Source organism: Haemaphysalis longicornis, unplaced genomic scaffold (genome assembly GCF_048455015.1).
Source record: "Haemaphysalis longicornis isolate Haplotype H1 unplaced genomic scaffold, Haemaphysalis longicornis Haplotype H1 scaffold_9, whole genome shotgun sequence".
NCBI classification, from domain to species: domain Eukaryota; kingdom Metazoa; phylum Arthropoda; class Arachnida; order Ixodida; family Ixodidae; genus Haemaphysalis; species Haemaphysalis longicornis.
This window is the reverse complement of record NW_027526460.1, coordinates 29,534,593-29,562,510: the sequence shown is the minus strand read 5'-3', so window position 1 is coordinate 29,562,510 and position 27,918 is coordinate 29,534,593. Positions and strand designations below refer to the sequence as shown.

The 27,918-nt window shown below is 48.4% G+C and overlaps 2 protein-coding genes across 9 annotated transcripts in view; one reads left to right on the top strand and one right to left on the bottom strand.

Annotated features, from left to right (window-relative positions):
* LOC144151427 (SEC14-like protein 2) overlaps positions 1-27,918 on the top strand; it is a 273,494-nt gene that overhangs the window by 177,304 nt on the left and 68,272 nt on the right. The gene's annotated exons all lie outside the window — the stretch shown is intronic.
* The window catches only part of LOC144153010 (SEC14-like protein 2), a 41,458-nt gene continuing 17,240 nt past the window's right edge, over positions 3,701-27,918 (bottom strand). The window contains exons 5-13 of one of the 2 annotated variants that reach the window (XM_077684632.1): positions 27,441-27,534; positions 26,028-26,122; positions 24,804-24,882; positions 19,061-19,141; positions 17,404-17,490; positions 16,538-16,644; positions 14,972-15,076; positions 13,648-13,861; positions 3,701-4,397 (exon numbers count right to left, since the gene is read on the bottom strand). In XM_077684632.1, coding sequence (XP_077540758.1) covers positions 4,231-4,397; positions 13,648-13,861; positions 14,972-15,076; positions 16,538-16,644; positions 17,404-17,490; positions 19,061-19,141; positions 24,804-24,882; positions 26,028-26,122; positions 27,441-27,534 — 1,029 coding nt within the window. In that variant the 3' untranslated portion in view covers positions 3,701-4,230. The remainder of the gene's footprint in view (positions 4,398-13,647; positions 13,862-14,971; positions 15,077-16,537; positions 16,645-17,403; positions 17,491-19,060; positions 19,142-24,803; positions 24,883-26,027; positions 26,123-27,440; positions 27,535-27,918) is intronic. The other variant, XM_077684633.1, reaches the window with a different exon arrangement.

Sequence of the window (27,918 nt, the reverse complement as noted above, 5' to 3'; positions counted from 1 at the left end):
CCAATGGCCTAACAATTCCGTCGATTTAAATGGGGGATTTAAAAACCGCATGAAGGAATAGGAAAGGTTGCACGTGATGGATGTTCTAGGCGGGGACAAGTTTCTGAACAACTCTTTTAATCTCACTTGAAGCTAAAGGTATGTTGCAGCACGGCTCACTGCCATGGTTACCAACATTTTTCTTTACGCGACACGGACGGGGGTTAGATCTAAAATTTGCGATTTTAAGAGTTCTAAAGCGCTATCAGCAAGATAGTTTCGGGTTAACGTGTTTTAGGGGCTACCCTTTCATTTAGAATACAGAAGTATACTCGAAAAAATCGGTTGTTTGTTCCTTTAATTTAAGCTAGAGTATCTCTAATACGGGTTTGCTCCCTAATCCGAAAAGCTTGCCTCCTGCCCGCTGTGGTTACTCCAATAATTCTTCTCCTGGTTGCCCCTTAGCCCGGTCAGTTTCCTTTTGATGTGTGAAGTAACGCTTTCTATTCCTCACTGATGGCAACCGTTCCTTCGCCAAAATTTCCTGCAGGAAAGCCAACTTCACAGAATGGGTTTTGCAAAACGATGGTTATGATAAGCGATGGTACATCCAGCGTCTCAAGAAAAATGTTGGCCGCAGCCGCATATCTCATTACAAATGTCGCCCAGAGACGATGTTACGCCCCTGCCACTTAAATCCATTCAATTTTACCGCGTGCCACTGCGCCACGCTGAGGCGCTTTTCCATGCGTGCTGCGTGCGCCATCTACAGGAATCTTTCGTTACTTTTGAACTTCTTGGAATGCCGCCAAGAGGGTTAGTGTCGCCTGCGACAACAAACGACGGCGTATTTTTTATCATTTCCTATTGCAAAAGTGAAGCAGCCATGTATTTATAATCATAAGAACTCTGCATATAACCCTCCAGCACCTGCTCTGTGAACGTGCTCGATTTAGTGCGCAAAGAGTGACCCTCGCAGTGTATTTGTGATTGCCGCTTTTCTTGGACATTTAACTAAAGGACGTTTTATGGCCGTGGGCATGTCCCGAACGTGCTTTACGGGCTGCAAAAGCTCTGACAGAGTACCTGCAATACACAGGTCTAGACCAGTCTCTGTGAATAATTCAGTCTCTGTGCGCATCAAGTTCTTCAACATCGTCGCCATTATCTTCATCACGTCGTCAACTGTCGTAGCAAGTTAGGCATTTTAGCCCGGCTAGCATCGCCAGACTATATTAAAGACCCCCCCTCCCCCTCCCCCCCCCCCCCTCTCTCTCTCTCTCTCTCTCTCTCTCTCTCTCTCTCTCTCTCTCTCTCTCTCTCTCTCTCTCTCTCTCTCTCTCTCTCTCTCTCTCTCTCTCTCTCTCGCTCGATCTCTCACGCGCACGCTTATGTATTGATGTTTTGCCTCAAATATGCGTAATGTTTTGTTTTGCTCAAAAATGTTGATGAGCATGAACATTGCCACTAGATTGAGAAGTTTAGAAATGCTTCGCCTAAACAAGCGTATGCTCGGCGGTTTTTCGGGCCATATCTGGTGTTACAGAACGGAGAACGACTATGCCAGCCGCGCATGTAATTTCGCGATAAAGAGAAATCGGATCTTCGTTTCACACAGCGACTGCTCGGATGGGTGGCCGCGCTCCGCTGAGAGCAATAAAATTTCATACGTTATTCCCAACAAACCTCTCGAGCGATTTGCTTTTTAGAGGGATCACACCGTACCGCTAGTGAATTAAGGAAAACAAAAGGCAGGCGCACATGGGTGGAGCGAAGAGATAAAGCTAGGGAAACAAATGGACGATATTAGTAATAACAAGGAAGAATTTCCTTTCGTCATTTGCTATTAAGCAAATCACTGGTAACTGAAAAGTAATATTCATCCAGGGCGAAATGATTCCAGGCAACTGCAGTGCTCAATTTCCCTTATTTCCGTTTCTGAAGTTCCTCATTCATAACGCTCTACGAGAACCATCGTCTGCTACTCTCAGGTATGCTAGAGAGAACGCCCAGTCGCACTGCATTATCTTCACCTTTACAACCGTGATAAGAGTACGCAAGAAATCTCGAGCCCTCGTGTGGTGGCATTATAATTTTGTAGTTGAAAAGTTGCGATCAGAAACGGGTTATGCAAGTATTGCTCCAGCGGCGCATCCCGGAGATGTCACTGGAGCTGAAAGCTCAGTTACTTGCGCCAGAGGCCAGATAGCGAACGCAACTTGTTTCGCAATCCGGAATATGCCTGCAGCCCTAAAGTCAGTACCACTGTAATTCGACAAAATTAATTGGATTTTAAGTGCAGAGCACTTTATGGGCTCGTCTTTTCGTCTTATCTGGCTAACGGTCGATGCGACTGCCGGAATCAGGGGCGGTATTCTCGTTACTGTCCCTTTTGAAAACGTCCCTTCTGCGTCCCTATCATCGTGACGTAACTTCGGGTTAAAAGGTGGACGTTGGCAGCATGGAGGAAGGTTGGCAATAGGTCCACCGCACTTGCATTACGTCACTTCCGGTTGTTGGCTTTTAGCCAATCAGGACTCGCCAAAAGGGACACTTTTGAAAGGGGCGCAGAAGGTACAAAACTCGAGAATACCGCCCCAGGTGGCGCAGCGAGATAACGCACCCAAGTAGAGCCTCCTGTACCGGCGCCAGGGGGTCACGCTGAGGCTTCGAAAACCACGCGGTTTAAATAGTCATAACCGTTCAAACCTCGTGATCCGCTGGCGCTTTTCATACATCTCCGCGTTATTTAGCGCAAAGAAAACTGGGGGGACATTTCACGCAAAAAGTCTGCGTATATAACCGGCAGCCCTCGCGTTCTTTAGATAGGAACGCTCGTTGGGTTGGTTTTTGCGATAGTAAGCGAAAAAAGCGGCTGCGCAAGAAAGTAATGGCGCGTTCGAAATGACGCAGAAAGGCCCCAACCGCGCAAGAAAAAAATGGCGCGTTCGAAATGACGCAGAGAGGCTCCAGCAGCGCAAGAAAGAATTTACGCGTTCGAAATGACGCAAAACAGCTCCAGCATACGAAATTAAAGCAAACGCAAAAAGAATGGAACGCCCGCTGGCGCAGTTTCAGGCAGGGGGCGCGCGAGCAGTGCAAAGACGGGAAATTTGAAATGCATTGGGTGGCAGCCGTGAGCGGATAACGTCGCTGCAGCCAATTATGGCGAATCACTGCTCCACACTTCCGACAGCTTTCACGTTGAGTGGAACGGCTTTAATTTTTTGGTAACAAACTTTGTTGGTATCAAGGCACCTTCGCAACAGTGTACAGATTTTTGCGACCTCATCATCCAACAAAGTAATCCCAGAGAATTATCAATTCGGATGAACACATTTTCTGACCTTTTTACAAATACAAAGTTATGCTTGAGCCTAAACTATTCCTCGCTTCGTCGTCCCGAAATGGAGTTAGGGTTGCGTGTTAATCTCGCGAGACTGCTCGAGTTTCCTCGAAATGTATTGTTGAGAGAGCTGGATGAAAAGAGGCAGCTTTCTCACCACAAAAATGTGTATAAATGTGTAGTTGGTATTTTGAGCAACAAACTCAGCACTCATTTCACATAACTATCCTAATTAATGTCGCATATGTAGCACACTCTCGGGATTGGACGAAGCTTGTGGGCCGCAGCGTTAAGGACACAATGGAAGCCTAGCAAAAACAGAACGCGGTTCAGAGCATTGGGTGCCAACGGGGCTCTTTCTTTAACGTGCAGCTAGTCGCAGCGAATAAATGGGCTTTATTAACAACAGCGATCAACAACAACAACAACAACAACAAAGACGTGTTCGTTCTTGTTCATACGCCCAGTGAACTGCCCCCCAGCCCCGACAGCTGCGATTCCAGATAGTTTCTCCTGCACGCGGTAAGAAGACAGCAACCGCTCGTAGTATCAAGATAATTTCAGAGTCAAACAATTATTATGGCAATTACAGCACTTCCTGGTCTGCAACACTGAGATTGACATAAATATCTTGATATTGGCACTATCGCGGTTCGTGCGTGTGATTATGCGCACCTATTCGCACTGGGGCATATCAAACGACGGCATCGGTCAACGCATCTAAAAACACCATACTTCCCGAATGGAGCCGTGCGGACTTTGAGATCCTTCGCGGCCGAAAATCAAACCCTCGGGTTCAGTAGCGCAGCGGTATACCCACGGAGCCATCGCGAAGGGTCATATGTTGATTTTGCACGCGGCAGTGAAACCAAGGACAAATTTCGCCGCTTAGATTCGCATATTCGTCATAGCGACGGCGCTCCCGTGCCGCTTCGTGCGTCCATCGGTGTCCCGGCGGCGTCGTCACCGTCACCCCTGGATGCGCAGTCTTCCGGCGGTGGCAGCAGCTGCACGTCGTACGTGACCTCCTTGCTCGTGAGCCAGCTGAAGGAGTTGTCGAACACGAGCTCGTCTGCGACGCGCAAAGGGAACGAGAAGGCGAGGGAAATGTCACGCGGTTTTGTGAGGCAAACGAGAAAGGAAAAAAAAAAAAGAAGAAACGCATTTGTACTCACACCGAAGCGAAGGCAATTGTATAAACGCTGTGTCTAAAGTGCTGACCGACGGTACTAAAAGCACTCCGCTAAAGCGTCGTCCACCGGTGGCCCTACTTCGCCCGCCATTAAAGTGACGTAACGTAATGTAAACGAACCCAATATAACCTAGCGAACAGAAAAAAAATCATTTAAAACACCAAAAGTAACGTAAGCAATAAAAATTATAAATTAACCATAAGATGTAAAAAAAAACAGTAAAGTAGGGATCAGCGGGACTCGAACCACCGCCCTTAGAAACAGGGTGATGAGACGGAACCTCTACACCACGACTTTTTTTTTTTTTTTTCGCATGGTATTTATTGGACTACATGTCTATGTAGGATCCGATATTTGCAACACATATTTACAACTATGAACACATACAAATGAGTTGATTACAAGATGAAATACAAAATTAAACACAATGAACAACTATGTACAGACGCTCTGATCAGCTTCATTTCTATCCTAACTATTCGAACGTAGTCAGACGGAACCCTAGCCATGGCTGTAGCGCTGAGCAAGAGAGCCGTTGGACGGCACCCTATACACTGCGTTGTATAAAATAGTCAAAGTGAGTATAAGTTGAAGCTAAGTATATAAACGTCATTGGTGGAAACTCCCAGGCCAGTGTACTGCTGCCACTGGATTCTAGGTAATCAAATGTTACTTGACTTCCATAATGTAGACAATTTAAACAGTTTTCCCTCCTGAATACTCGCAAATGTACCAAAAAATGTGTAATCTAAGACTGGACTTTGATGGGCGAAGTTTTCAAAGACCTGAACACAGCAGTGTCCAAAGCATGGAACGCGATGGCTGAACTTTTTGTCTCACCTTGCAACGATGCAGCGTACCGTACCAGGTGATTGCAGCCCTGCCAATTTGCTTTAATGCAAATGTTTTTTTTTCGATCATCGTTTTGTCACCTTTTGTACTTTTGGTGTGAAACAGAACCACTGAACTGAAATAGGCACTAAAGGGGCCATGAAGACAAAATACAATTTCGGTTCATTGAGAAGAATGCTTCGTTTCAATAACAATGATACCAATTTTAAAGCAAACTTTGAAGAACTAGGCAGGAAAACAGGTGAGCAGGGCGACTCACCAACCTCTTTCTCGCGAAGTCCTTATGACGTGATGCGATTGAAGGCTGCCGGATATGGCCACCGCTATGAAACATGGGCGTGCGGTTGTAGTGGTGCCTTTCGTTTCGTTTGGTTGTAAAACTTGAAAGGGGGACGCGCTGCTAACATTCGTCCCTATCTAACCTAACTTACTTAATATGGCATTGTCAGTCTTTCAGGGTGGCCGAGTAAACGTGAGTCCTGTGATCCCACCCGGTTCGGCTCCGAAAAATTCCACCTTACCGCGATACTGAAACTACCCGCAGTTTTCTTTGCGCTAAAAAAGGGGGAGATGTATGACAAGCGCATGTGGTTCACGAGTTTTGAACACTTATGACTATATAAACCGCTTGGCTTTCGAAGCTTCTGTGGGACGGGACGCCGCTACGACGGAACGGCGTGATGCTCTACTGGGTTCCAGCGAGCGAGCTGCAACGACAAGGCGAGGCCCTAAAGTGCTCTGCACTTAAAAACTGCATTATAAAAGTAGGCAATGCTAAAAACTTCTGTCTAGAGATGAGCGCTGCCCAAGTGTCTGCGCTGATTTCGGAGGTACTGACTGACTGGCCTTTTTTCGAGGAATACGCTGGTGGATGACCTTTTTACGATCAATGAGCTAACTGCAGCGTTAGCGTCCGTGAATCTGTCTTCCTTGCCCGGGGCTAATGGGAGTATTTACTCGACTCTACGACATGTTGAAATCCCCTTAGAGCACTTGTGTTACTGAGTTGCACAACATGTCGGCGCCTGCAGGCCACGTTGAGGCTAGCTGGAAAATTGCGTTGCTGATACCGGTTTTCAAGGCATGCAGGAAAGTCCCCAACAGACACAAACAGTGGCGGCGGCGGCGGCTTGTCTGGGACCTTCAGACCAGGAACGTCTGCCCGCCGCGGATTTCAGAATTCAGGGAAGGAAAGAGCAGCATCGACAATGTCATCGCCCTAGGGGGCAAGGCAGCCAGAAGCTTTATCGTAGCTATTTTTCTGGAGATCAAGGCCGTGTTTGAGAGAGTTGCCCACGGAGTTATCTATTTGTTTCTTTGAATTAACATACTGCAGCCCATGCGGTGCTGCAGTACGTTTCCTCACGAAACGACCATCAGTTTAAAGTGGGCGTTCCCAGCGCCCGCACGAATTTATACTTCGAATCATTCATCCCGAAAACTGCAAATGAGTGGAACCACCTTCCAGCCCTTATCGTTGCTGTCACTGACGTCACATTGTTTAAAAACTCCCTCTGTAACCATTTCGCGTAAATTCGTCATTGCACTTACGTAGTATTTTCGCTTGTTACTTTATTTTGTCTGTGCGTGCGCGCGTCCTTCAAAGGCGCAATCATGTTGAACATTGTTGTTACAAGTACCCTGCCTCCTTTTCATACCACTCAGTCTTTCTTTTTATGGTTTTCCGACTGCCATTGTGTGCATATAATTTGTATCTGCTGCATTTCTTGTTTTCTGTGCGACGTATACCCGCTCCTCTCTCTAATGCTTGGGCCTTGAGAGTAAATAAATAAATAAATAAATAAATTAATAGCAGGTAGGAGGTGCGTATTATATATGAGTGTTATAGGTGGAAGCAGGCATTCGTCTGAAGCAATGCATTCAAAATAAAAAAAAGCAATGTGGCCCAACGACAATAACAAAGGGTGCAAAATGAAGAAAAAGAAAACAGGAATACTGTTCGTATCGAAGTAGAGATATGGTAAATTGTAACAATTTAAATACACATATATGATTTAATATTTACACTGTATTTTCACCTGTGAAACGCGCATTATAGTATACACATATCATACAAAGACAGAAGTGCTTTAGAAATTTTATAAAGGCTCAATAAATGGCCACTCAATGGTCATTTTGAAGCGATGTTAAGAATTTATCCTATGCGGGGGACCGCACGTGACCTGGCAAACAGTTTCATAGCTCTGTCGTGCGGGATACGAAATGTAAGAATGTTGGTGGGCGGGAGATATGGGTTAAGGATTATGTCATGGTTGCTTTTTTTTGTTTATGACTTTGCAAATGTTGCGCACTTGGTAGAAGACAGACGATGCGTGATGAGAGACAGAGAGAGGCAGAGAGAGAGAACATAAACTTTGGATTGGATGACGCGATGAGACGAATTTAGTCATTGTATTTGTTGGCACGCAGAAAGTGGGGCTTGTTCCAGGGATGTTATGGGCTGAAGTAATGAAAAGCTATGGCTGTACGCGTGACAGATGAACCGGGCGACCTTCGTCGGTATAGGTCACGGGGATACCGTTACTATATTATTGTTACTGTGGGATCCATACGCTGGAAGCGTACTCAAGTATGGAAAGTAATAATATTTTGTACATCGGGAATTTAGTCTGTTGGGGCGATTGCGTGAGGGTGCTGTCCGACCCATGTTGATTTCCCTCGTAGTTTTCGCACAGAAGCCGTTCTTTAACCCCCTTACCGTCGCAAATTAGGGTTGTCTTGGATGTTGATGATGATCATTATGGGCCGTTTTAGTTTCAGGTACGTAGAAGCTTCACGTACGTAGAGCTTTCACGGATAATCACGGATTATCGTACAGCTTTCACGGATAGAGCTTTCACGGAGCTTTCACCAGCTTGAAACAAACCATTTCTTTTCTCCTAATCAGCATGGGTTTAGGAAGGGTTGGTCGTGCGAAACGCAATTACTTGAATTCACAACTGACCTTCACACTAATATGAATAACAGTCTACAGACAGACTGCATTTTTTTAGACTTTTCAAAAGCTTTTGACTTCGTACCTCATTGCCGCCTAATTTCCAAATTATCTGCTATCCAATTAGATTCGCTAACCTTATCATGGAATCGGAATTTTCTGTCACTCCGTAAACAATTCACTGTCATCGATAAGGACTCGTCACCTGTTTCTTATGTAACCTCTGGGGTGCCGCAGGGCAGCGTCCTTGCTCCACTTCTGTTTCTCATCTATATTAATGACTTAGCAAAGGGCCTAACATCCTGCATACGCATATTTTCCGATGATTGCATAATATACCAACCTATTAAAAACGTTGATGACCATTATATCTTACAGAAAAACCTTGACCTAGTTATCAAATGGTGTGATGCATGGCAAATGACGTTAAACGCATGCAAATGTAAAACAATCCCCTTAAGTCGTTTGCATGACCTGTCCGTGTTCCCTTACCGCATCAACAATGAAGTGCTTGCGCAGGTGTCAACCTACAAATACCTCGAAGTTCATCTCACCCATAACCTTTCATGGGCCACTCACATCACTAACATCTGCGCCAGTGCCTCAAGATCATTAGGATACCTACGCCGTAACCTACATTCCACTCCGTCTAACATCCGCAAATTAGCCTACGAAACATTTGTCCGCCCCCAACTTGAATTCCCCTCTGAAGTCTGGTCACGTCACCCCAACTACCTTATAAATATGGTCGAAGCTATTCAAAACAGGGCTGTCCGTTTCATTTCCCGCAATTACGATTACGGCTCCAGTGTAACGCAACTTAAAAAGGATCATTCACTTCAACTCTTAGTCACTCGCCGCAACATCGCTCTCTTATGCCTCTTTCACAAATACGTACACACCAGTAAAATAACTAGGCTGCCCATTCTACGATCCCCCTACTTATCAAATAGATTGTACAACCGATTTAGTTTCTGGCGTATCTATGGGAAAACAAATTCTTTTAACGCATCCGCATTGACCAGTGCAATCAGGTTATGGAGGGCCTCTATGATAACATAGCATCTGACACTAACCTCGATTTGTTCCGTCGAAAGTTACTCTTACATCTATCTTGATAGTCTCATAATTCAATAGTCTGGTTTTGTTTTTGTATATGTCTGGCACGTGCAGTACGCCGTGAATTTCTAAAAACCACGTTTTGCGCATCGTTTTTTTGTTGTTGATTGAATTCTTATCTTGTATTGTCAACATGCTTTTGCTCGAAAATTACGGTACCTATCTTCTTGACATCCTTAGCTTTTTGCTCAAAGTTCTAGCCATTTTTATTACGCATCCTGTATCATTTGTAAACTGCATTCTACTTTGTTTTGATGCGATATGCTGACTTATGTATTCTGTTTTGCTACACTGTTTCTTTGTGCATTCTACTTTGTTTTTGAAGCGATATGCTGGTTTATGTATTTTATTTTGCTCCACTGTTTCCTGGTTGTTAGTCATTTTTACGCATTACTCCTGTATATTCGAGACAAACGTGTACTTTTTCTTTTTCTGCCCCCCTTACTCAATGCCCTACACAATGGGCCTGTAAGGTACTCGTAAATAAATAAATAAATAAATAAATAAATAAATAATGAGTGTGCAAGCTCAGAAGGCAAAGGGTTGCCGTGAAACTCACGGACGTGCGTGAGATTCGAATTTTTCAGTTGCGGTCTTTACGTGGGTTTCGTACTTCGAGTCGGCCAACATGGCGGCGCCCTGTTCTCCCGTTTCGCAGCGATAACAGCTTCATCGCTAGTCCCCATAGGTGCGATATCGTGTTCTAAGCTGTTGATTGCCTTCAGTTTGCCAATTTTAACCCTCCCTGAAAGATTCAATCGAAAAACAGCTTTTGTTTTTCAGATACAGCGTCGATCATTTAAACTGTAAGGCCTTGCGAAGTAGCGTTTGTTGTCGTCATAGAAATGGGTTCGCGAGATGAGGACTGGCTACAGCAGTGTCTGCCTGTTAGTAGATGGCGCTAGGAGTAACGCGGGGGTATGGGCAGAGAGCGCGCTCATCCAGGCGCCCTACGCGCGGCGTACGCGTAACTATAAGAGTTTCAAACTACATGCGCTTGGGCTACGAATACTTTTCACGTTTGCGTGCGTGGACTCTGTACTGAAACTAAAACTGTCTAGTGAGTGGTAACTCGCCGCCGCTGCCCACGCGGTGAGGCGCGCCGTAGTGGAGGGCTCCGGATTAATTTTGACCACCTAGGGATCTTTAGCGTGCGCCGAAATCTCAAACACACGGGCGTTTTCACTTTCCGCCTCCATCAGAAAAACGGCCGCCGCGGCCGGGAATCGAACCAGCATCCTAGGGCTCAACAGCACTGTCTTAGATTCTAACTACGGTGAGGTCAAACTGCAAGACAACGAAACTATATTAGATGCGACGCTGAGAGCATCTCTTGTCGGCGGCCCTGTCCTTCCTGCGTCCGTCCGTTGTTGTCCGCATGCGTCCGTTGTTGTTGTCCGCAGCCACTCTCCCCCTCTCCTCTTCGATAGCGAACACTCTCTCACGAGGGGCATTGGATTGGATTCGATTGGCTTGGCTTGGCTTGGCTTGGCTTGGCTTGGCTTGGATTTGGATTGGATTAAAGTGGATTGTGTTGGATTGTGTTGCGTCACAGCTCGGAACTCTCTCTCTCCGCGGTCTCCGCTCCTTCGGGCGCGCTGCGCATATAACCGGTGTGCCGCTCTCCGGCGGCCTTTCGGTCGACGGTGGCTCTCCGCTTGCGCTTGAACCCCCCTCAGCGTCGCATCACACCAGGGTTCCCGCGAGTGGAGGTGGGCGTAATTTTTATATTAGCTTGCATTGATTTTTCGGCATCAGCCGATAGCATCACAGGTAATCGAGGGAAAGGTATCCCGTGACTCACCACGGTTCTTTGTTATAAATAACTTATTTGACTGATTTACGCCCTAAACATGGCACAAGTGTAATGTCGATGGGACGATCTTTAGAAATGGAGCGGCCTACGTTATAGCCTTCACTTCTAAAACCAACCATGCACAACGTACCAGTTTTAGATGCGATGCTCAGAGCATCGCGACGAGAGAGTGCGGGCTCATCTCCGCTGGTTCCCGGCGCACCAAAGCTACAGTTGCGGGAGCTCCCCCAACCGCAACGAAATGGCGGACGCCGCCGCGCGAGGACTCACTCGCCGCGTGGTGGCAGCACCGTCCCTCGTCTCTGAGGAGGAGCAAGCTGCTGCGAACGACGCCAGCGACGGCGAAGACAACAGCTGCGACGATGACGACGCCGAGCCCGTAACAGGCTACGCGGATGTATTGGACTGGTATCGGAGCGCACGCCGCTCTATGCCGGGCCCGCACCCGTTGCTCTCGCGGGAACAGGCGGTGCTCTATAGGCAGTTGCAAACGAACTCGGTGCTCACGCCGGCGCTCGCGCGCTACATGTGCCCCGACGTCTACGACAGCGAAAAGTGCAGTGTTTGTAAGAGTGCTACTGGTACGCTGACTCACGTGTTGTGGGATTGTGAACTGCATCCAGAAGAGGCGGCTGCCTACCCAGGCAGGCTGCCGAAGGACATTGCTAGAGCCGTGTTAGCACAGGACTCAGTGCAACAGTTACAGGCGGTCCAGCGGATCGAGGCAGCTCTCGCTCGCCAAACGCGCAGGGATGCATCCGACGCGATCCAGGGGCTGAAGCCTCGCGGAGAGCGTTGGATTCCCCGACGTAAGCGACGGGACACGACTTGATGACTGCCCCCACATAGTCAGGTACCAAGAGGGCCCTGCGTGGCACCCTGCTACCTCCGCCGGATTCAATAAAGTTCACTTCTCTCTCTCTCTCTCTCTCTCTCTCTCTCTCTCTCTCTCTCTCTCTCTCTCTCTCTCTCTCTCTCTCTCTCTCTCTCTCTCAGTCTCTCTCTCTCTCTCTCTCTCTCTCTCTCTCTCTCTCTCTCTCTCTATCGGAGGCCCTGTCCTTCCTGCGTGCGTCGGTTGTTGTCCGCGTGCGTCCGTTGTTGCCCGCAGCCACTCTCCCGCTCTCCTCTACGATACCGAACTCTTTCTCGTGAGGGGCATTGGATTGGATTGGCTTGGCTTGACTTGGCTAGGCTTGGCTTGACTTGGATTGGATTGGATTTGGATTGGATTGTAGTTGATTGTGTTTCGTCATAGCCGCGGCAGACGCACTGGCGCCGGCGCGTGCCTAGGTGAGAGCGTCTGCGGCCCAGCGCGCTCTCACTCCGCCGGTGGGCGGTGCTGCGCATGTGCAGTACTCTCTCCCTCCGCGGTCTCCTCTCCTTCGGGCGCGCTGCGCATATAACCGGTGTGCCGCTCTCCGGCAGCCTTTCGGTCGACGGTTGCTCTCCGCTTGCGCTTGAACCCCCTTAGCGTCGCATCACACCAGGGTTCCCGCGAGGGGAGGTGGGCGTAATTTTTTTGTGTAGTATCGTTCCCTGTTAACTTTTTATTTCCTTTTATTTCAGCGTTCTTTAACAAAGAACAACAGGTATGCTAGGGCAAGAACAAAATTACGCCCACCTCCCCTCGCGGGAACCGTGGTGTGATGCGACGCTGAGGGGGGTTCAAGCGCAACGGAGAGCAACCGTCGACCGAAAGGCCGCCGGAGAACGGCACACCGGTTATACGCGCAGCGCGCCCGAAGGAGAGGAGACCATGGAGAGAGAGAGTGCCGCGGCTATGACGCAGACACAATCCACTTTAATCCAATTCAAATCCAATCCAATCAAAGTCAAGCCAAACCCAGCCAAGCCAAGCCAAGCCTAGCCAAGCCAATCCAATCCAATGCCCCTCACGAGAGAGTGTTCGCTATCGGAGAGGAGAGGGGGAGAGTGGCTGCGGACAACAACAACGGACGCACGCAGGAAGGACAGGGCCGCCGACAAGAGATGCTCTCAGCGTCGCATCTAAAACGCTGCAATGCAGCAGCTTGACAAAGGTCTTTGCCCCTGAGTTTGGCAAAGGGCACATATCCACGTACATACACAGCCAGAATACACACACACATGTATATACTGGTGTCTGGATGCGGTTAAATAAGGAATCAGCTACAGGCATTTGGTTTTCCCGACTATTTATATATCTGCTGCCAATGCGCAAACCTTTTTGTGTGCGTGCGCTAGTAGTTTCAATGCGAGCTCCGCACTTTCACGTCGTCGCGCCGCGATGCTCGCCTGTCCGACTAACCGAAGTGTGTTTTGGTGATGGTCGTGCAGCATTTGAAATGTAGTGTCCGAACCTAACAAGTCATAACTTGGAGAGGGCGATGTCGCGCTACCTACTCACACGTTCCGACTTCGTGGCAGGGAAAGCTTCCGTTGTGTGGTTCGTGGCGGGAAAACGACAACCTCTGCAGGGCCACCACATCGCGCGCCGCGCCGTTCTTGCCAGCCGTCGCCCCAAGAGCGGGGTCGCGACGATATCGTACCGCAAACGCCACATCCCCTGTCGTTGTGTTGAAGCGCCACCGAAGTTCAGAGCCCGCTCTCGTTACAGGAACCTGCGCAGCGATCAACAACACCGGCACCTGGGTTAGACATTGTCAAATGGGAAAGACAGAGGGTGAATGGAGGGCGTGGAGACTGGCAAAACACAAATGGAGGAGAACAGAAGCACACAATCGCAACAAGGTACCTAAAAAGACAGCCTAAAACCAATGTTGCTTGATTGATTGATTGTGGGGTTTAACGCGCCGACGCAACGCAGGCGATGAGGCGCGCCGTAGTAGAGGGCTCCGGATTAATTTTGACCACCTGGGGATCTTTATCGTGCGCCGAAATCTCGTACACACGGGCGTTTTTGCTTTTCGCCTCCATCAGAAAAAAAACCAATGTTGCGACGAATCAATAACTTGCATTGGTGCAACATTGACGGGCAAGTATGGGTAGAAAAGAAGGTAATCCGAAACTATGAAAAGCCCCAGCCGTTACTTTATTCCGGTAGGAATGGAAGGAGTCACCCATTTGCCAGTTGGGCCAGCTGATATCTGGGGGTGTTACGAGCCCACAGACCACTTCTCGTCGGTGCGCCATTGCCTGTAGGGGCAGGTTGCCTTACGATGACGCTGAAAAAGTGCTTCGTAAGGCGTACCCTGCTGCAATAGGCGTGAAATGTTCTCCAGCCGTACTCTACATTGCTTTCTCTCTGCCTACATGGATAAAAATACCGTGTGTGTGCTTTCGGTGACGAGATACGTGGCAGGAACCTGAGGTCTCACTAAGAACCTTTAAAGAAACTTAGATGACCTCAACGAGTCACGCAAAGAAAAATCGTATAGGGGTAACGGTCAGAGTTCAAAAAACAACAGCGTGGATTATGGGCCGGGTTCGGGTGGGAGACAATCTGCTTCAAGTTTAGCGATAGAAGTAAGGCTAAAAGAGTAATGCTGTGCGGATGACAGACAACAGGTGGAACATCCGTTCATTGGAATGGCCACTAAACGGCGAAATAGGGGCAGACCAATCACTCGATGGAGGGCTGAACTAAGATAGGCGCAAGGAATAGAGTCGGCAAACCGAGGATAGACATGTCTAGAAATCTTTGGCCTCGTCCTGTAGTGGACGTGAAGATGATGATGATGATCATGATACACGCATTTACCCGCACTTACCTCCAGTGTCCAAACGCAGCCAGCTGCGACCGTACGCCGCTTGTCACCTGCAGTCACCGCCGCCGGCCGCCGGTACTCGTCAGGAACGACCCCACCAGGCCGTACCTGCGTACAAGAGACCCACAAGGAATTCGAGTAAGCGCAGGAGTAGGAGTAGGAGGGGTAATAGGATTTTGTTAACAGAGAAAAACGGAAGATGGTTGAGCCATACCCCCGACGTGGGATAGCTAACGTCGGATGTTATCTATCACACTTCCGGATAGCTAACATGCGAAATACGTTCACGCTGATCCTCCGAATGTTAGCTACCCAGCTGGCCCTTCCACTGCTTTTGGAAAGAGCTTTGGAGACATAGCAAAGCTGCGCTGTGAGAGCGCTACCATATAAGGTGGTGGGCGAAATTCCCACCGAAAGAAATTGTAGGGATAGATTGCTTGAAGTCAAGTTCCGTGGGAAGAGGTATTTGCCTGAAGTTTACGAACTACGGTTTCTTCCGTCTGATATAGCTTGAGATAATGTAGGGGAAAAGTTGATTGCCAGAATGTCACTGTAGCGACGTGATGAGAGAAGATGCTGTGTATGGTCGTCCGAGTGAGCAATTTCCAAGGATTTCCGGGGAGCGAGCTGAGAAACAAGTCAACACCGGTGCCGACCGATTGTTTCAGCAGAATATCATGCACAATTCGTTCGGTACAGTTGTCACGAAGCCTATTAATTCCAAGTGACGGTGAAATTTCGCACCACAGCCTCCCTACTCAATCTTCACCAGCACGTTTTATTTATACAAGAATATAGGACATCAGCAGGTTCTGAGCTTTGTCGATGCCTTTTAATCGGGCTGTGCCTGCACGCCTATGACTGTCGTCAGGAAGATTGCCTTAACTTTGAGATAAGTAGTCCCCGATAGTGATCGATTCGTTTATCACTTGCTTAAACTGCCTGCCTCCGAGGGAATTTTGCTTCTTAGGTCAAGGGGTATTGTCCACTACAAAGGGGTATTGTGACCACTACAAAACATTGCGAGGATCAGCGAGGGAATATGACACCCACGGTAGGTTCGGCAGTGTTACTTTGGGTGGGGGCTGCTCGGGGAAGCGGGGGAGGGGAGAGGGGAAGCTCTTTCGCTTCCACAGTTCTTTCCTTTATAAACACCCGCTACTGTCTTATCTTTTATTTTACATATGTTACTTTTATGTCAACTGGCACACAGTGCACTTATTTGCGAATTTCGTTTGTGCTGACATGTGAGAGTTACTTAACCAGACGCCGAAGAGGAAGCTCACCACTAAGCTCAGTAGATTCTCAGGAACTCTACAGGCAGCAAAGGTAAAGCAAATACAAGGGGGCAGTCGACAGCCAATCGCGTCGTTCTTGGGCGAGTGCCCGCCCCCCTCATCCGCTTTGGTATAGAGGCAACCACAACACCGTAAACTCCAGAGCAACATATGTCCGCAACGTCAAAGCTTCCTAGTGAAGTAGCTACGTTACTCTGTGCATGGGATGGATCGAGAAGTTCTAGCACACCAAAAAGGGAGCGAAAGGGGCAGAGCAGAGGAACTTGCGCACCAGGTGCGGGCAGCGACCGTCTCCGTCAGGGCCCACCAGGCGGCCGCCCCAGTGAGCGGGAAGCCTGTCGAGGTCCCAGCGCTCGGCGAACACCTCCCGCCACCCCTCTGCGACGCGACGCCAACACGGTGCAGGCATCTTTATCTCGAACAACATCACAGCTTCACAAATGAAAACACGCTTTCACAGAGAACGCGAGTATAACCATAGATGTCCAGCGGCCCGGCGCCCGCGCTTTTCTGTGCCTCCAAGTACACTTGGTCCGCATTCTTTATTAATCTTCAGCATTTTGTTTTCAACTTGCGCTAAAGTGAGGTAACACAACCCGGCTTTTTACACGCCTGGTACGTTCACCCACTCCCAGAATTGACTAAGCGACCGTGTGAAGCCTCCTAGCACTACGAGCCCCACTGACCTGGCATCCAAGCCATAACCATTATAACCTAAAACAGACGATTGGGCGAATTGTTACATTTTAATTGCCTATGAGCGTATAAAAAGCACTGGGTTAAGCAATAAAAATCAGTTTTTACTCAGCTGAGTGTTTGTGCCCTCTTCTATTTGTCTCGTAAGGTTCGTGCTGTTACTTTGAACCATTATAAGCAAGCTCCGGTAACAAATTATTCTGAATAACTGTGTTGCCTCAGAGCAGGTAAGTAATCGTTGACGGGGAGGAGGAACCTGGTTGAGTCAAGGGTTTAGCGAGAAAATATTTGATTTAGTATGCGGTTAACGGAGAGTACATGCTGTTTTAGATTGTGGATGAAGATACACACTGCTCACCAAAAATTATCTTCCCCTCCGAGCCAGTTACGTAGCACTCAATTACAGTATAGATAGGATTAAACCGGGAAGAGTTAACTCACCTTTTCCAAAGATGTGTATCTTGTCTATCGTCCTCTGGGTGAGTAAAGGTTTGATAATGTTCCACACCATAGGAAATAAACTTGGAGCTGTAAAAGGGAAGCGTGTGTAGTTTAATTAAAACAATGTACGAATGATTAATAAATCGTCGGACTCATAAAGGCTTCGTGAGCAGGTTGAATGTATACACACAAGCCAATACTAGCTGCGTCTTAGTTTAATTCATCACTATTTTTAAATACAGGACTGCATGAAATATAAACAATTCATCTAACCCTTGTTATCATATTTCGACTCCGTTTTCAGCAAAGAAATTGACATAATTCGGCTTTATTTTCGCATTAAGCTAATCTTCCAGAACGTACGAAATAGCGCTTCCTCAGACTACCACCTTAGAGAGAGATGTTGGGGCTCTTCTGGTGTGGCTGATGAGGCCCCTATCAAATAAAACTGCTCTGTAATTGTTATTCAACTAAGCTTAAAATACCATAAACAGGCGGGGAGTTCATGAGAATGCCGTGGTAATTTTGTAACGAGAGCGTCACGGTTAACAAATATTAAGACGATGAGTTCAGTTGCAACGGATAGCCACGTGCGTAACCAACGTTACGGAGATGCTTGATTTCTTCTTTTGCGTTTTTGAAATGAAAATGCATATCCACGTGAACACTTCCCATGCAAGCGATGCGTTGAGGGGGGGGGGGGGGTGATTCAACAGTACGACGCCTCCGCGTAAAGCCCGTTCTACATGGTGCGAATTTCGCCCGTGAACTCGCAGCTGCGATCTTTTTTTCCCTATTTTCGCTGCTGCGAAATATTTCCAAATGCCCAGCTGCGTTCGCAGGAACCCGCCGCGGTGGCTCAGTGGCTAAGGCGTTGTGCTGCTGAGCACAAGGACGTTTTTCTGGTGGAGGCGGAAAGCAAAAACGCCCGTGTGTACGAGATTTCGGCGCACGTTAGAGATCCCCAGGCGGTCAAGGTTAATCCTGAGCACTCCACTACGGCGCGCCTCATCGCCTGCGTTGCGTCGGCGCGTTAAACCCTACAATCAATCAGCGTTCACAGGAGAAGTTGGCCTGTTCCAGACATTTGGCAGTTTGACCCAGTGGCGAGAATAGATCGTTTTGCCGCACGACCGGCGCCGCAGCTGCGAATTCGCAGGAAACTTCGCACCATATAGAACGGCCTTAACTCGTGATTGGCGACGTCGTGTTCCAGCTGCTGTTTTAGCCGTCATTGTACCGTGCGCGTTCCAAGGGTGAGGTGCATTGCATTCTGTTGTACCGTGTCCTCGTTTTTGCCCCAAATGCACCCTGCAGCCGCGCATCCCCTTGTTCTGGTACCATATCATCTATACGTCATATATGCAGTCGTATCATCTATACGGCCTAAGTAGCCGAGCAACTTAACTCGTGGCCTCACGCGAACAGCGCAGCACTGCGACTACTGCGCAATCGCGGCTGCCGCGAATTCTGTATAGATTGCGACTACACAAATGCTGCGGCATTTGTGTAGCCACAATTAAGAGTGCGCAATCTACATCGTAGTGGCAATTTACAGACTGTGTAGATTGCGGCTACCACTTGCGGCTGTCTTGGTAACCAGCCGTACCACACTAGCCCTTTAGAGTCCGGACTAATGCGCAGATGAGCTTCCCACCATTGATGACGAACAGCTCCTCCAGGATCTCCGGGTAGTTGTCCTCAAACATCCGCACCGCATCCACGAGAGTGGACACCACTGCGTGCATAACAATAAAAAAGAAACATTGGCATCCACCTTAATTCGCCTCCATGGTTTCCAAAAATTACTTCATTGCAGTAATCTGTCACACAATACGTGCATGTGCGTGCGCGTGTGCATGGTGTCAACCATGGAGTTTCATACTAATATGTACTAGAGGGAAATCTGGCGCTGCATTCGCGGGCCACCGTGGGCGGCGCCATTGCAGCTAGCGACGTTCCCTACCTCTTTGGCTTGGTTAGCCACATGGCTTCTTTTTCGTCTTGAAGCAAAAATCAATAAAAACGGGTAACATTGTTTGTTTGTTCATCTTGCATGAAGCTTCTAAATAATCCCTGACAAATACATCTTTCTGGAGCTTTAAAGGGGCCCTGAAAGGCATTTTGAGCACACTAAATGAACTAGCGCAATCGCTAGATTGGGTCGCCAACGTCACCTGTGCCAAGTATTACTCTTTTACGCGCAGCGGAAAGCTCACACTTTTGTTGCAAAGTTTGTCGCTTTTTTCTCACCCTTTCCTTCGTGTTTTTGGACGCCGCCATCTTCACATGTCTACATCATCGATTCCCAGATGTTCGTCATGAGCTAGACATCCTGCTATTGGGCGGCTTTTTCACGCACTTCCGGCAAAGAGATGAGTCGTCTGCTCAGCGTCGGCTCGCCGGCTGATCTGCCAGCGGAGTGCCGGAGTGCTTTGACATTTTACGACAAACGAAACAAGTGTAAACAAACGCTTGACCGTTTGTATTGAATGCAACACGGCCATAACACGACGTGGATTTTATCTTACGCGAGTACGTACCATAAAGAAAGTCCCGTGGCACTTCTTTGGTGCAATCGCAGAGAACGCCCTGAGCCGAATGCCCGGGTTTGACGCGTACATTTTATTCAACTTCAAAACAATCCAGAGATGCGTTTCGAACGAACGCAACGTCACAACATGCGTTGCAAGTCTGAACCGCGATTGACAGACGATGAGTTGCCTCCTCCTGCCCGTCGTAAATACGGCACTCACCTCACACCCGGTTTGCGGGGACGAGCAGCAAGTCACAACTCTGGCGCGCAAGCGAGAAGGCTTTTAGCCAGGCACACTGCACATACCCCATGCGAGGTTGAGTGGTACGTCGTTCGAGAAAGATAATCCAGACCATGGGAAGCACTATCCACCCGCAGAAGTACAATGTCGCATTTCATCGCGAAACGAACGCGTCCACAACACACAGGAGGCGATGCACACACACACACACAGCTTCGGTCGCTGCATTGGCTTAGCTGCAAGCTTCGTTCGGACAATCAGCGATGCTACGACGATACAGAGCTGCGTGAGGACGACGTGCTAACCACTTCAAGTATTTAAAAACACAGGGGCAAAGAACTAGGTTCATCGGAAGCAAAAAATCTTTCCTCCATTATAGTGCCTGAAATATACTGGCTAGTGTGCCGAGGGCGGGCTCCAGGCGGGCGCCGGGAGCGATGTACGCGGCCGTCTGCCGCTTGGGGCGCTGCCGTGCGGGAGTGTGCGCGTTCATCCGGCCCGAGCAGATCGCGCGGTTACCTCCGAGCTGCGTAGCAGACGGCAGCGGCAGAACTTTCCATTCCCGCTTGCGACGAAAGCGAGCGAAAGCGACGGGAATTCTGTCGCGCAACCAAAATTTGTCCCGACCATTCGACAAAAACGATCGTCGCGCGACAAAGCGACGGAATTCCTGCCGCTCTCACTCGCTTTCGTCGCAAGTGCGAACGGGCCTTTATGCGCAATCTCCGCCCCACATAAAACAAGCTCTTGCTTGTCGCCTGAGCATACGGTTGATATCTGACTACGTTACACTGTGCTTGCCAGTGTATTTAAACGATGTCACTAGGTTTGAAACGTACGCGCTCGGCGTGCAGCTTTGTAAACGCAAGCGGTTTCACATACGCACGCTATTTTGCTGCTAATAGAGTTTTAGTACAGCGTTTGTGGCCTTTGCATACGCTAAACGCTAAATTTTTGCGTCCCGCTACGTGACACCGCGATGGGAGTTTTAGTAGAGCGTCTCATCAGTTTTGCGTAGCGACACACTAATGCATACGGCGCCATCTGTCAAATGTTTTCCGAAATGTCTCGCCGGCTGATCTGCTAGCGGAGTGCCGGAGTGTTTGGACATTTTACGACTATCCAAACAAGTGCAAACAAACGCTTTCCCGTCAGTGTTGAATGCAACACATGGGTGCAGCTTGTCAGAACACGGGTTCTCGCTGATCGAGTGCAGCGTTGGTTTGCTCTTCGCCTTCACGTTCATCGCCGCTGATAAAGCGATCCGATCCGGCGCGTTTTGTGCGCGGGTTCTGTGTCGGTTGAAAATGTCTTTTTTCACATGCCGCCGGTAGTAGGAATTACAACCACCGCAAAATAACACCCGGCACCAGCGGGGCCACATCTGAGACCGCGCTTTTTGGATAAACAGTGCGCGGTGCACCAAAGGGAACGAGCGCACGATTCTCCCCACGCGGCTGCGAGTTCGCCGCCGATACCAACTGCAGCTACGTACACCGCGAAAGGGCAAGGCCAGGCCGCACACATGCGGCCAGGTCATTCGTTCGCTTTTCCAGCCTGTGTCCATGGTGTCTACAGAGATGAAAAAGCCGAAAGAGCTGGCCCGTAGCAGACGGCAGTCTGTGGGAGCGCAATAGCGGAAGTACGTCACCGCTGAGGAGCGGAGCATCATGGGAGGGGAGGCCAACAGCGAAGAAACAGTTGAAAGGAGGAGGAAATACGGCGCGACGATAATTCGCGGTTTTTGATTTACGATTTCTCAGCTAATACTCATCGCTTTAACAAAATTCTTGCAGGAGGAGATTGCTAATACATTGCTTTATTTGGTTACATGTACATCCATGCATCGGCGGAAGGCATTTCAGGACCCCTTTAATTTTGTAATAATAAAACAAATTCAATTAATCTTCTGCAGTAATATTGTTGAATTTTTGCAGCCAGAGGCAACTTTTCAGCCTGTTCGTGAGCCATGCCAAGGACAAGTGGAACGTCACCTGCCCGGTACATGACGGAACGCTCGCTGAAGCGCGGCTCCCCTAGACAGTGGCGCCAGATTTCCCTCAAGTGTATATTAGTATGAAACTCTATATGATGCCAACCGACAGGATACGGCGCCTGAACGGTTCCTAATTTCGCCGCAAGGGAGCATAGCGTCTGCCTTTCGCACATTAAAGCCGACGCATGGGGGGGAATGAAAATGCGTTGGGCAGCCTGGTATAGGGAGGGGGGTTGGTTTTGCGCTATCATCGTGCGTCCCTTCGCTTCATCGCTTGGTGTTCTCGGCGGCCGCACGGTCGCTGAGGTGTAGTGTAGTAAACGGACACCTCGAGTGCACCCGTCTACGGGCTTCACCAGGCAAGCTACGCGTGCGCCCGCTCAGTGCGCCTGCTCATTTCTCAAACCCCGCCATTTCTGGCTTAATTTTAAGCCAAGCGCACAACATTGGATGAACTTTTTAGAGCGAACGCTTTCTCAGTGGGACCAATGGCGTCCTGTCAAAAAACTAAAGCGTTTCCCCATAGACCGGTTGGTCGACCGAAAAGCTCCGATAAGATATGTGGACACACGGCGCGTGCGTGAAACAGGACTTCCATTGTGGCAAGACGGTTACTTCAAAATCGCGAAAGTGGAACGGTACTAGATAAGACAATACTCGCATCGGTCATGAAGAAGGAGCGCAATAGTACAGCTTTATCTCATAAACCACGTATCATTCGCGGATGCGTTTACTTAGTGCGCGGCAAATCGTTCATTCTTCAATTGCAATTTGGGTCTTTGATGGTTTGATGATCGACTGACGCACTTTCAGCGAAGGTTGGGCGCGCTTTTAGCTTTCGCGCGCTTCTCCCAGCTTCCTTTAGGAATGGATAATAATTTTTTTTAGGCTTTGCAGTTTGAGCTTGTAATATTGTGAGCTTTGAACGCAGTAATTTAGACAAGGGTGCTTTACTCTCGAAAGTTAATTGCTGACAATAATAATCCTTGTCTAAGGAAAAAAATTCGGCTATTAATCTGGACAATGCCGAAAATAGCAAGAAAGAAAAGGTTCCTGCTTCGCCCTATACTTATTTGGATGGGTGGTATTGCCAACAACACATTCTGCTTAGAAACCACTTCGCACTAGCAGTACGAGCACGCATATATGCACCGAACAGTACAAGCGCGCAGACAGCAGTTATTCATTCGCTTACTCATGATGGTAAATGGATCGTATTCACTTCTGTTTGTTTGCGCAGCTGGAATTATTCTCAAGGGAGTTTCTTCCTCGGTCTCATCGGGGAGGCGACCAGCTCCTTTCTAAACTCATTATACCGGAACACTTAATGCTCGCGGAATACGGCAGGGCAAGGACATAACGCTTTTAAATGGACCCTGCAACACTCTTCGTGCAGTGCAAGTAAACCTGCGCGATGTTTAGATTACACTGCCAGGAACACCCGACACAAATATTACACGAGCACGTAAAGCGGTAAGCGCGCAAATCGCCGTGAAAGACGCGGAAAAACCAATTGCGCTCTCTTCAATTCTCCTCATTATGCACCCCTGCCATGGCCTCTGCGACGTCAATCGGCCCATGGCTGTCCTGGCTGTCCTATTGGCTGTCGCTGGTCAACTCCGCTGCTAAATTCTGGCATTTCCTGTGACGATCAGCCGTCGTCGGTGCTGTGTATGAACCTCTTCTATGTCTGAACCTGTCCGCATGCTTTTGGTGTTTCTTTTGTTTTGAGTGCGCGCGGAGTTTGAGTTACAAACCAAATATTCCACTTTCAACGAGCCCACTCGACAACAAACGTTTATTGCTTCAAAAACGCCCTACCAGCCTGAGCCCTTGCTTGCGAGCAGGCCACCATGCCTGCTTTTTTGTGGCACCAGACCGGAAATAGACCCGTCCACGTTGCGGGGAAAATGACAAAACTCCCCGGCCTGTGACATATCGAAGGCCGCCGAACAGAACGCCGAGCGCCGCCCCCCTCTCCGGGAGAGAGCGCGCAGCTTTCGTCGCGTTGTCCGCGGTTGAGTTGAGAGGGAACGTTTATGCGCGATTTTTCATCGCGCGTAGTTTCGGTGACAGTGAACGGATTTTCATAATTCTTGCGGGAGGAGATTGCTGGGACAATAGACTTTACCCCAGATAAATTCCGAGTAGTCGATGGTAAGTGTTGCAGCGTCCCTTTAAAGTAGCCATACACAACACGTCCAAAGTTACACTATTTTCCCTGTACACGCTCTCTATCAAGTGTTTTGTGAACGGCTGTGGTGTCCATCGCGGCAATATCTTGCCTCGCGAGGGCTCAGCTGTGCCCGAACGCTAAGCCTGTGTCCTTCTCCCAGATGTCCGAACCCCCACCCTCAAACAAACGACACTAAGTGATAATAATTAATTACAAAGGCCCATAAAACGACCGTCGCCATCACAGCTAAAAATTAATTGACGCGTTGATTAATTATAACAAAAGCGCAGTCTTAACAAGCAATCCACCGCCTTTAGGTGACAGCGTGGGTTGGCTGTAAACAAGCAGGAAAGCATCAGGCCCGAAAAAGCTCTCCCATTTTGTTATGGTGTGTTTCCGAGATAAAAGAAAGACAAAAAAACGCTGCGAGGAATTCAAGTGGTTTGCTTACCTTCTACGGAGGAAAGCTGCCAAAAAGAAAATCCATCCATGTCTGCCACGCCGTACACCGTGTCGATTTGACGGCCTTTCTGCACAGGTTTTGTTCGACTTAGAAAATGAGGTCTCCCTGCCACGTACAACTCGTTCTAATTCCGCGATTGCAGCACGTAGGGAACCAACAGCCCGTAGATGGAAGAAGCAGCCAGCTGAGGCACTGACGTTGTTTCTGCAGACCATCACACTTTTGGTGCAACGCCCGAACATTCTTTTGTGGTATCTCGGCATGTTTTGGGGAACTCCGCTAAGATAGTCTGTGCGCGAAGTGTCCATCGCTAGTCTATTGAAATTACTTTGCTCTGGATTCGAACGCATACTTCCGCACATTCGCACTGAGTTTTACGCTTACCTTCTTTGTACGCCCGGCGAGTTAGGGAGGCAGGTCGTGACAAAATGCGGTAGATATCGTGTGGGAAGGTTGTGCGGGAGATATGGTGTAGGTTGGCCTATGCGCTGCAGGCACTCAGCTCATCCATTGGGTTAGAAATTGTCCCCATTCATCTCTTTAGGCATAAATTGTCAGGTACTATTTTGGGGAATGGGGGGGGGGGGGGGCAGTCGGGTTATATTAGTCCTTTTTGTTTTTTGGTAAGATGACACGTCATCACCCCACTACAAAGGGGAAACCAATAGCAATCACCATCATAATCACCAACACACAGCTTGCATATCCGAATAGCTTCCCACTTGGTTTTCAATATTTGTTTGCCTTTCTCCTTCGTTTTCTTCACAACCTTATTCCGCATTTCTGTGACCGTGCCTGTCGCTTATTTTCGTTATATACACTATCTCCATTTAACTAAAAAAAGAACCCCCGATTTACTTGGCATGCCCTTATGGTCTTGGTGCCTGTTTCGACTGTGCAGACACGCTACTAAGTACAATTTCGTTGTGGGCCAACACAAAAACGAAATGAAGGAAAAGATTTCACGTGCCAATTTTCCCAATTGTACAGGCTGTGGAGGGAAATTTCAGCCATTGGCTAAAGGAAGTAAAGGAAGTAAAAGAGGTGCAGAGGATGCAAAGTAACTGATTTCTTTTAATCCATTCTACGCATTCAACGTTGCAAGAACCTTTACGTTGCGTAGCAATCCAGAACCTTTTTTTGTTCTCGGACACAGTAAAAGTAAAAAAATAACAATTAAATGGTGTACATAGCGCAAAGTACAGTCTGTACCTCGAGGGAAATACGCCTGGTGAGTGCCTGTACACGCTCGAGGTCCCAGATGCAACGACGGACGCATTCGACCCGTGGGGCGGCCTCCAGGTAGCCTGCACACCCGAATGGAAAAGGAGCAGAGAATATCGTCCGCAGGTACGAGATATAAAAGTAGAGCGCTTTAAACAAGGGCAACTCAATGCCAGCTGAACGTGTCAGCGTATGAGCGCGTATCCCTCCTGTCCGCCGCGATTTCACAGTGCCTAAGGCGTTGTGTTGCCTATAGGCCAAGGATGCGGACTGGATCCCGGCCGCGGCGGCTGTTTTGCAAATGGAGCCGAAAAGCGAAAACACCCGTGTGCCAAGATTTCGCCGCTTTTAACGATTTCCGGGAGGCCTAAAGTAATCCGTAGTTGCGCACTACCACGTGCCCTGTAGCTAAATTATAGTTTTGGCTTGCAACATGCCAGAATTTGAATTTGTATATCCCTTCTGTGGCAAAGCTCCCACAAGCATCGCATGGGTATCGACGTTCTGGTTCGGCAAAGTTTTCAAGGAAGGACGGAGTAAGAGCGCGGTGATTTTGGAGGCAAACAATACATTTGCTCGGCAACGAACGACTGTAGGACAAATACGCTTAGTGCTATCGACAATTTTGTTTATTAAAACTGAGGTTTTTACCGGAGAAAACTTTGAAATATTTAAAAATGTCTGCTCATGCGCGCGCACACGCAAAGCCAGAAGACAAGCGAAGAGAGAATACAAGCAAGTCGTGAATGCAACAGCAATGTAGATAGTTGGGCTAGTTTGTGTCAGTCTAGTAATAATCGCTCAAAGGCCGAAACACGAGATGAAGTGACACAGAGCGCGTAAGTATTGCAAGCAAAGGCAGAACACAAGGAACGATGCTGTGGTCTTCGTCTCTGCTCTTTTTTGTGTGTGTGTCCCCGTTTAGTGCACGCAAAGTTAAGCAAATGCTAAGCAACTAGCCCACGTTTCCGTGATACTGCATGACGGGCTCATCAGTGGCTTTCCTATGACCTATTTACGGCTGCGTCTGAGGGGATGAACAGGTTGGAGGTGGCGCGAGAAGGTAAGCCGCAGTGCCAGATGCGGCCACTGCACCTAATAACGAAACAGTAACAACAATACCTTCGTTCATAAAATCAACGCCCTGATCGTGCCACCAGTATATCATTTCTCTAACGACCTACCTTTGCCCAACAGCGTTACCGTGAAGTACCACAGCCCGCACAGCTTGTATTTGGTTATAGTGCATAAGCCACCTTAATATGACGATGATGAAACGGTTCGTGAAGTTCCTGACTTTCCCCTGGTTTTTTTTTTTTTTTTTTTCGGGAGAAGGCGAGTCGCTAGCGAGGACGCATGGACGTTAAACCCCTCCCTTCTTGGGCGCATGCGTGGTGTTACCTTTGAGGTCAGCCTGTCCTGAAGGCGAGATGAATACAGGCACGTCGTCGGGGCTGCACTGCAGGAGTCCTCCGGGCCAGTATTCCCGGAAAACCTGCAACAACCCTGGCCCGGAAGGGCCAACTTTCATGAGTTATTTCACTGATACAACACTGTAGTTTGGCCGGCACTATTTCTAGCAAAGCCTCGGTATAATACAGTCGTAAAAACAGTAAAAACAGGAAACGGGCCTCGTTATAAGCCATAATCTGCTAAAAGTGCAGATTATTTATTTATTTGTTTATTTATTTATTTATTTACAGTACCCTCAGGGCCATAAGGCATTGGACAGGGGAGTGTTTAAATACAAAAAAGGAATTACAGAAGCAGTAAAAAGAAGTAGAAAGGTTATAAAAATGGCCTCTAAACATACAATTGTAGCTAATGCATGATAAGGTAAGAACGAATATATCAGGTTGGCTTCTTAGTATACAATTTT